This window comes from Gavialis gangeticus, unplaced genomic scaffold (assembly GCF_001723915.1).
Source record: "Gavialis gangeticus isolate Ggan-Ray unplaced genomic scaffold, GavGan_comp1, whole genome shotgun sequence".
In the NCBI taxonomy this organism is placed as follows: domain Eukaryota; kingdom Metazoa; phylum Chordata; order Crocodylia; family Gavialidae; genus Gavialis; species Gavialis gangeticus.
Window position 1 is genome coordinate 24,957,682 of NW_017729022.1, and position 10,348 is coordinate 24,968,029.

The following is a 10,348-nucleotide window of genomic DNA, read 5'->3' on the forward strand; positions in this document are numbered from 1 at the left end:
AAAAAAAAAAAAAAAAAGGAAAGCCTTACTGGCAGGCAAAGAAAAGGGTGAAGGGTCCTGCAGTCTTGGAGCATGGCATGGGAGAAGGGAGGGAACTGTTTGCAGCAGGGGGCATATCCCCCTTCCTCCCTGCCCTCTCCCCTCTGCCTTCCTCCCCATGCTCCAAGACACCAGGGCTTCTTACTCTTTTCTCTGCTTGCTGATAAGGTTGTGGGGTTTTTTGGTGTGTTTTTGCAGAGAGCCCACCAGAATCATAGAGTCTGGTGCTTGGGGATGGCCAGAAACTGTGGCTTAATTATCCTGATTAAGCCCAGGGAAACCATTAATCCATGCTTAACACATGGATTAATGGCTTCCCCAGGTTTAAAAAGGGTAATTAAGATGCAGTACTGAACCATGTGGTAATCTGGGGGGGAATAGTGGGACTGCTGGGGCTGCTCAGCCAATCACAGGTGTGGGGGAGTCCTGCCGTGCTCAGTCTGCAAAAATGGCAGTGGGCCCTGGGATATGCCCATGAAATTGGCAAGCTCTCTCCTTGAGTTTGGTAGACTCCTAGGTATAAGATGAGGAGCCAACAGGTGGCTGGGTAGGACAGTACAAGAAGACAATGAGACTTGGCCAGTGTGATAAACAGTGGTCTCACCATTCCAGCAACAGAAACAGCCCCGCAAACTAAATTTGGGATATGAAAGTCAAGTTGTAATTACTTGCTCATGCATTATTGCCAATAATGATAGGCCAGATTCTAAAAAATGTATGTAATTGTGATAGAATTTGGCCATGTAGTTGAAATGTGCTTATATCTTTTGATGTATGAGCCAGTAAAATCCAATTTATTCTTCAGCTGTGTTTGTCTGGAATCAGAAGAATAAAGTTAGCAACTCTTCTCCTGGATAAACATTTCAGTGCATATAGGTAACAGTAGCTTGGGAAAAGGTGTTGCTGGGTTTTTTATTGTTGTTTGTTGTTTGCCAGTTTTGATAAAGAATCATAGTAACTGTGGGGAGAGAGTGAAAGAGTCAGTGATGTGGAGGACTGAAAAAAGCTTAAAGCATGCTCTACTATTTACCACTTATAGGTAAACACCATGTGTAGGTACTGCATTGTAGGTTTTCCAGCAGTCATGCTACTTGTTGCTCAGTGATGTGCCAACTTAGAACCACAGCATTGTTGTACAAATGGAAGTATGTGAGTCAAAGGGTATACAAGACTGACCTGATCATCAAAATGGATAGTGGGATGGTTAAGGAACCAATTTCAGCAAAACACTGAGAAGAGAGAGGTATTCACACTAGGGTGAATGGTTGGAGTCTACAAGAGCTTGGACACCTAGTTTCACACAGCATAATACTAGAAATAATTTTTATCTAGTTGCATGTCAGATTGAGCACTAATCAAGTCTAAAGTAAAGGTGCCTTAATCAGTTAGTTCACCCTTTAACATTTTTTGCATACTTTAGTTTGTGGCTCAAGTATGCACTTATAGCGTAGTGCACATACTTGTGTACAGTGGATGTGGTTTGGCAACTGTTGATCCTTCCAGATCATGATGTATGCATGAGAAATCACTCAGACCTTCGATGTATAAGCCTAAGTGAAGGCTACCCAGATCTTCTATCTCCCCTTTAGGCCACTGAAACAGAATCCAAAAGCTAGAATAGGACCAGTCATTTGGTGCCTCCATGGCTGTATTTTGTATAAGTGTCCAGGAATTGAACCTGTCTCTCCTGTGTGGCAGACAAGGATTCTACCACTGAACTGCAGGGAACTCCTTCAGTGGATGTGGTAGTTTTTGTTTTAAATTTTTTTTTTTAAGTTAAAAAGGTGGAGGTGTTACTCTCAGTTCTGAAAGCATGAAGTACCAACATTGGTACAAAGTGTGTTGGATCTGAAGGGCTTTAAACTCATGATATGAAAGCAGATTTTTTTTTTTTAAAAGCATGGTGTCTGGGTATTTACAGGGGAAAAGTCATAGTTAATGGAAACTTGGTTTGCCACTTCAAGAATACTATTCAATAAAAAGCACAAATAATAACAATTATCTTAATTTAGGACAATCACTATCTAACTAAATGAAGAATACTTTTAAATGAAGAACTCTTAATGTGATGGTTGTATATGTAGGTGGTTGTCTCTTCTGTTTAAAACTGCAGATTTAATTGCTCTTTGCGTGGCTTTGTTTTTTGTTACAGTCTTGGCCCGTTGGTCAGTAAGGTAAAGGAATATCAGGTGGAGACCATTGTAGATACGCTCTGCACTAACATGCTTTCAGATAAAGAGCAGCTGCGTGATATTTCAAGCATTGGCCTCAAGACGGTCATCGGAGAACTTCCACCAGCTTCCAGTGGTAAGAAATTATGCCCTTTTCCCTTCCTGCTGTTTACATAAAGCAGGAGTGGCAGTGTGTGGCCTGTGAGCTGGATCTGTGCTAATGACACTGGCCCCACTTTCCACAGCTTCTCCCTAGTAGCAACTTTTCCCCCTTCTATTGGATGCACATTTCCATATGTGAAGGTAAACATCTGGTCTGCAGAGCAGAGGCTTTCTGGGTGTTTGGTTTGGGGGTGGGGCTTCGCCTGTGTTGCTCTGTGCCATGACTGGGTGGCCAAGTGTTTTGCTTGTGCCACACTACAGCCCAAGCACCAGCCCACTGCTGGACAATGTAGTCAACCCCCGACTTAAAGAATAAGGTATGCTGACTTAATTTCTTCTCTGCATTCAGTTCATTATTTTATTTTATTTTATTGAAAGTGAAGTAGGTTCAGATGTACATCTGCTAGCATTGACGTTGAAATTCATTGTCATCAGATGAAAATTAATTTTGTGTGCGTCTTTTGTGGTTCTTTTATTATAATCAAGAGTGGGCAAAATACAGTTCATGGGCCAGATCCAGCCTGCCAACTGATTGCATCCAGCCCATGGGTGGGTGTCCACCACTTAATTGGATCTGGCCCACAGCACTCTGCGTGGGGCTGAGCCCTGCCTGCTCCCACTTGAGGCAGTCCATGCCACACTTCTGCCTGCATCCACTGGACAATCCTGGCCCTGGCCAGTGCGCACAGCTTCCCAGCAGGGCTGCTCCCAGTGTAGCTGCCTAGGTACTGCTCAGTTTTCCCTGCCTCCAACGGCTTGTCCTTCTCTTCCTCCTGCTCCTGTTGCTCTGTTCCAGTTTAGGGGTGGGGAGGCTTCAGCCAGGTGGCTGCTGTCCCAGCATGTCGGGCTCCAGCTCCCAGCAGCTTTCCATTCATTCTACCTGCAGGTCATCACTGAGTGCATGGAAGGTAGCGAGGAGCTAGAGCCCTATGCACTGGGGCAGGAGCCATTTGGCTGCAGCTTCCCTCTCCCCCCTGACCTGGAATGCTGTAGCAGGGGCAGGAGGAGGAGGAGCCACTGGAGGCAGGGGGACCCCAGCAGTATGCAGGCTGCCCTGGCGGGAGCAGGCACAACAACCTTGTACAGAGTGCCGCAAGGGCAGCCATGGGCTGGATGCCAGTGCGGTGTGGACCACCTCCGCTTCGCCTGGGTGAACTTTGCTACACGTACCCCCTGCCACTCCTCTCTTCATTCTTCCCCCTACCTCCGGCCAGCTCCTGGCAGCAAGGGTATGGGCAGCTCCCCACACACCTGCGTGCACCCTTACCCCCCCCACACACATGCTCCTCCAGCCTCTCCCCAACACAACATACTAGAGAGAAACTTTATTTTGAGCTATTATGCAGGTGCCTCTATATACACTACTAGGGGGAAAAAAAACAGGAAAAAGTTTTTTTGAAATTAAAATGTTATAGTAGATGTTTGGTTTTTAGTATATGATTTTTTTAAATCTATAATTTGTTAAAATGATGTCTTCTAAAAGTTTTTGTGTGTGTAGCCCTCAACAGGTCCCCAGACCTTAAGTGGCCCTCCAGCCGAAATAATTGCCCACCCCTGGTATAAATACTGTTACCTCTTTCATACTGAAATAGACATAGACTTGCTATCAAGTCAGTTTTAAAAAGGTCATGAAAATAATTGTAGTTTATATCTGCTGGGAAGACCCTTGCTAACTTTTATGGTTTTTATACTGGTTTTCCAATTAATTGTTTTGTTTGTATAAGACTCTAAGCAAGCTGTTTAGGCACAGGGACTAATGGAATGACATATGTGGGTAAATGAACATTGTGTGTGTGTGTGTATGTAATACTTGCTACAGTATTCCTAGGGACTTTTTAAAGTGATATTTATGGAATTTAGATATTTTTGTCCATGTTTATTCAGTATGTGTTTTGAAGTTTCTAGTATTTCAAGCTAAAATTGCAATATACTAGGCAACTGATCTATAGCTGTTAAATTAAGGAGGTCTCCTGTTAGTGGATAATAAGACACTTCACTTCTAGATTTAACCGTGTTGTTTGATGATCTGATTATATAGAGAATTCAGTATGTAAATTTGAATGGCATAGACATTGATGAGAATACAACTCACTACAAACTTGGAGAATCCAGAACTCTCTTTTTGGAGAGTTAGACTAATGGTTATCTGTTAATTTAGAAAATCATTGTCAAGGTTATGCCTGCAGTCCTTTTAAGGTCTGCATATAAAAAAGGCCTTGTTAGTTTCACTGCTTCCTGTAGCAGAAACTTTGTTCCTTTTTATGTACATTTCATATGCAAGAATGGTGAATGTTGTCTTGTTCAGTATCTGTTTCTAGGTAGGGCAGCCTTCAGCATTAATGCACAGCAGTGAATTCAGATTTATTTTGGACAATCATTAATAGCTAAAGGTTCTCCAAATGACTTGAGAGAAGCAAGAATTTCTTAAGCTGATATTTTTTATTAGATTAAGTATGTATTTGGGATAGAGTTAGACAACTTTCAAATGCAGGGCAGACCACAATGAGCCATTCACAGCATAGTATAAACAGTAGTTTGGAGGGGCTGAGAGAGATTCCCAAGGGTAGCAGACACACAGGCTGCATCCAGATGAAGAGGCTGTGCGGTACATGGCGCCATAGTTGTCTGTGGTGCTACATACCACACATTCAGTTGTTCTCCACATTGCATGGGAGCAGAGCAGAGGGCTTTTTTGACCCTTGGATATTCAGGGGTCAAAAAAAACCTGTGGGGGGAGAGAAAAAAAAGCAGAGTGGCACACACGGCAACAGCATGCACTGCCCAATGCCAGAGCCTGACCGTCTGGAGATGCAGTTCACTGCCAGCCAGGTTCCGCGTGGTAGGATTGCTGCTGCTGCAGCCCTGGGAGGCCCCCAAGACTCTGGTAAGGCTGCTGGGGCCACCCCAGTGCTGGCCTCAGCCTCCCGTGCCCCACCCAGGGTAACTTGCCGCATGCTAGAGTATGCATTGCACAGGCATTCCCTGGGGGCAACTAGTGGCTGTACAAGGTGCACCACTGCTAGTTGCCCTCAGGGAACCAAACATCCACACACATCTGGGCGCAGCCCCAATTAGCAGAAGAAAAGCTGATTATTGGGAGATCGAGACACTGAGGAGGGTCAATCCCATTTTTTTGTGTTTGGAAAGAATTCAGGAGTTGGGTAAAATATAGTGTGCCATAAAACCAACATCTGTGTTTAGTCCTTGGTTCTTAGTATAAGCCAACTGATAATTTTTTGTTCCCAAGTTTGCCTTTTTAAAGTGTTAGGTAAACTTCATTTGAGTGTGAGGATATGGAGGTCAGAAAGGAAGTGGTTGTTCTGTGAGAAATGTGCTCCTAATGGCGTGTCCAAATGACTTGTCATACCTTCACATATTAAATTTGGTATTAGACTTGTATGTTTTCACTAGGAAAATGTCATGGTTTTGTTTTTTCAGGATCTGCCTTAGCAGCCAATGTTTGTAAAAAGATCACAGGGCGTCTTACTAGTGCTATAGCCAAGCAGGAAGATGTGTCTGTTCAACTAGAGGCCTTGGACATAATGGCTGACATGCTGAGCAGGTAAACATCTATTCCACACAATGCTGCACTTTAAGTGAATAAATTCTGCACACCCTTCCCCCCCACAAAACCGCCCCCAAAACTTTGTTTTCTACTGAATAACCTTAACATGGTTATACTTTAAGCTTTATAAAGATGTGAAATAGTTGTATAACTTGATCCATATTAAGGGAAATGAATAAAAATGAAACTTTGTAGAAGAACAAATGTGTTAAGATTAGAATGCATTTCAGCTTAATGACTGTTGGAGTAATTGATTGCTCTATCTTGACATTGCTGAAGGTCTCTTAAAGTTTTATTAATAAGATTAAAGTGTGTCTGAAAGCAGTAACTTTTTCTCCTAAATAATTCTAAATACAGTATTAGGATCTTAATTTGACTATTTGTATGGTACTTTGGGAATAATTGTGGTACAATATAAGAACAACATTTTTTCTATGTTCAATTGGTTTGAGTTTGTGTTTTGTCTGTTTAAAGGCAAGGAGGACTGCTTGTTAACTTCCATCCTTCAATTCTGACCTGTCTGCTCCCCCAGCTGACTAGCCCCAGACTTGCTGTGAGGAAAAGAACCATCATTGCTCTTGGTCATCTGGTTATGAGTTGTGGCAATATAGTTTTTGTTGACCTCATTGAACACCTCTTGACAGAGCTGTCTAAAAATGATTCCATGTCAACAACTAGGACCTATATACAATGTATTGCTGCTATCAGTAGGCAAGCTGGTCACAGAATAGGTAAGAGAATGCATATATTTTTTTTTTGGTAACTCTGAGTATTTTTAGATGTGACTAATTATTATTCCAACTTTCTTTATCAGGTGAATATCTTGAGAAAATAATCCCTTTGGTGGTAAAATTTTGTAATGTGGATGATGATGAACTAAGAGAGTACTGCATTCAAGCCTTTGAATCCTTTGTGAGGCGGTAAGTTGTTTTTTTCAAGTACTCTTAAGTTTGGATTTTCTTACCAAATGTGTACTGTTTGATTACAGTGGTAGTTTTACTGCCAGTTCGTGAGCAGTTAAAAAGCATTGTAATAAACCACATACCACATGGTTCCTTTACTAATGGAGATGTTTGTTATCAGCGATCTTTGCTTATTTAGTTTTGAAATATAATATAGCTTATCATATTTTATTAGTGTTTTATTATTTAACTGATAACGACCATAATATTTCTTGACTTACACAAAAGTATGGCATTTTAATGCTATTCATGCCTCAGGGACAAAGTAATAAACATATTACTTCATATTTTAATCAATACAGTGCTCGTGGATAATGCTTGATCCTCATTAGTGGAAACTGAAAGAACTTAGTTTCACAAATAGATCGTGAGATTCTACAGCGTGTTTAAACAGGAGATCACATTGGGTAGTTTGAGGGGCCCTGAATTATCTTTTTTTTAATCTTTGAAACCTAGACAGTGTAAAGCATGCTTTCTTTGCTGCCTGTCCATAGTGCTTTTTCTGAAAGAATGAGATTTGCTTGCTTCCTTTACCACTGCTTAATGATGATAGCAATTATTATGATAGCATTTTGGGTATCTAAATTATGGAGAACAAGACTGTATCACTGCCAAGTTACTAGTGAACTATATTTGTATTTTGCTTTCTGTTCTGCTTATAGAACTCCATGTTCTCTTTCTCGTTCTGCAAGCTTATCCTATCTCTGTTTGTCTTCTTTGTGGCCTGAGGTGTTGTGTGCCAATTTCAGATTGGATTGCATTTTTATAGCTGAGCGAGTTGAATTCTGGAAAAACATCTACAATGAAGTTTTGACTATTTCAGTTTTGCTAATGGACCCCATAACAAAGTACCCAGTGTTAAATGCCTTCTGTTTGTTATTTAATTCTTGGAGATGAGGTTTTTTGTGTGTGTGTGTGTGTTTATCATGCAGATGTCCTAAAGAAGTTTATCCTCATGTGTCTACCATTATAAACATTTGTCTTAAATACCTTACTTATGATCCCAATTACAATTATGATGATGAAGATGAAGATGAAAATGCTATGGATGCAGATGGTGGTGATGATGATGATCAAGGTATATATTTTTTGGCTTTGGGAAGAAAAACTTGTGAACCTCAACTAAATCAAGGTCAGATACAGACATTACACTTTCACTAGCATAACTGATTGGAAACCGGTCTGTACCCATAACAGAACAGAAATTCAGCGCACACAGACTGGCTTAAAAATGACAGATGCTTGTCTTAAGCTTTGCCCCCTTCCCTCCCCTCCCTCACCCATCAAAGGTTGAATGTGTGTTCTGTTTGCTTCCAATCTAAACTACACAGCTTACAGAAAACTGTGTAACGTAGATCAATTCTGCCTTGGGCGTTTTGGGTATTGGTACCTAAACACTGATGAGCTTTGGCTTTCAGTGATCACTGTTTGCATATTGAACCCGTGTCTGTGAAATGGCATTTGACTATAATTCCGGAGTGTCACAGTAGATAAAATCAACTGTATATTAAAACTAGAGATCTCTTCAATATTGCAGCCAGATCTTCTGCCGGTATGGTACTCGTAATAAAAGTAAAACATCATGAACAGACTAGCTTTCAGAACTTTGGTCTGCTGTTAATTTTTGCCTTGTTATACTTCAAAAGTTCAGTGATGTCCTAGATGTAATGGAAGAAACCCAGCCCCTTCTCACAACAGAAGTTAATGAGGGGCCAGATGTGAAAGACCTGTCTGAGGAAACTAGCAAAAGAAGTAATTAAAATTTAGATTTGAGGCAGCTTGAATGACCTTTTCTTTATCTTTGGTTATAGACCAAGTGATTCTTAAACATCCCTTAAACTAATATCTTTGGTATGTCTTATCAAGTGTAAAGACTTCCCATACATTTTATGCATGAAATGGGTAAAATACCATTCTGTACAAAACTTGGCTTGAATTGTTTAGTTTAGAATTTCCATGTGATTAATTTATTTTATTTTTTCAAGGGAGTGATGATGAATATAGTGATGATGATGATATGAGCTGGAAAGTGAGGCGTGCAGCTGCTAAATGCTTGGATGCAGTGGTTAGCACAAGGCATGAAATGCTTCCAGAATTCTACAAGACAGTGTCTCCTGCTTTGATAGCAAGATTCAAAGAGCGTGAGGAGAATGTAAAAGCAGATGTTTTCCATGCATATCTTTCTCTTTTAAAACAAACTCGACCTGTGCAGAGTTGGCTTTGTGATCCTGATGCAATGGAACAAGGAGAGACACCTTTGACAATGCTTCAGAGTCAGGTTAGCTGCCATAATTTTTGTTTCTTTGATGACCCAAAATGATTTGTTCTTTACTCTCTGATACCATGGAGTTTGGAGTTGTATAGTCAGAGCCCCTATGCCAGCACATATAAAATGGTGTAGGATAAGTTGGCCCCTAAAGCTGCTATTGATTTGGGAACTGGAATTACCTGTTGGACTCGGAAGCACTTACCTGATTTGAAGATTTCACTGTCCTCTCTAAGAATGCTATGGAGTCGAAGCACCGAATTCTGCCTGTTTTATCTGCTATTATAACTGTTCAACTAAATTCAAAATATGAAAAGAAATCATACAATGAAAGTGAAGTGACATGATGTTTATGAAGAAGGCAGAGATTTTTGGAACACTTTTCTGAAACAATAGAGGTGTGGTAGTGCAGACAAAATACACTTTCTCTGAACTGTTTTAGTACAGTGGTACAGTTAATACTTATTTGTAGAGATTCTTTAAAAGAACAAACCTGATATTTAGCTAAGTAAGATTAATTTTAAATCTTCCTAAAATTTCTCATTATATGGGTTGATTTGAACATATGAAACTTTATCTTCAGTGTCAGTTTAAATGGGAATAAAGCTTATTTAAAGAATCAAAGTGAAGGGAGATGAGTTTTCCCCCCATGATCTAGGGTAATTGTGCAAAGGAAGTGATAACTGCTAAACTAATTAACAGGCATGTAATAATTTCAGGTTCCCAATATAGTTAAAGCCTTACACAAACAGATGAAGGAGAAAAGTGTAAAGACTCGTCAGTGTTGCTTTAACATGCTAACTGAGCTGGTAAATGTGTTACCTGGAGCCCTGACGCAACATGTTCCTGTACTTGTTCCAGGTATGAAAGACATACTAGTGAATTCTAATATTATAAAAGCCTCTGTCTGTCTGTCCATAACGCTTTATTTGCACTCTGATTGGCTGACTGAAACAACCGGTCAGAGTGCGAATACAGCATTAGGGCAGGAGGTGGTGGCATGGCAAAGTGCCACTATGATGGTGGGGACACAGGATGGAGGGGAGGCAAGAGAGCAGAGGAACGGGGTGGAGGTGGCGGCAATGGAGCGGATGGAACAGGAAGGCTAGGCCAGCCCTCGCAGCCCCCCGCCCTGCTCTCTGGAGGCGGTGATGATGGGGTGGGGTGGGGGGAGGTGAAACCA

General features: G+C 41.1%; 1 protein-coding gene across 1 annotated transcript in view; it reads left to right on the forward strand.

Annotated features, from left to right (window-relative positions):
• CAND1 (cullin associated and neddylation dissociated 1) overlaps positions 1-10,348 on the forward strand; it is a 71,613-nt gene that overhangs the window by 32,921 nt on the left and 28,344 nt on the right. The window contains exons 2-8 of the mRNA XM_019514690.1: positions 2,192-2,346; positions 5,811-5,934; positions 6,412-6,668; positions 6,752-6,857; positions 7,832-7,977; positions 8,885-9,177; positions 9,885-10,026. Of these exons, the coding sequence (XP_019370235.1) occupies positions 2,192-2,346; positions 5,811-5,934; positions 6,412-6,668; positions 6,752-6,857; positions 7,832-7,977; positions 8,885-9,177; positions 9,885-10,026 (1,223 nt within the window). The remainder of the gene's footprint in view (positions 1-2,191; positions 2,347-5,810; positions 5,935-6,411; positions 6,669-6,751; positions 6,858-7,831; positions 7,978-8,884; positions 9,178-9,884; positions 10,027-10,348) is intronic.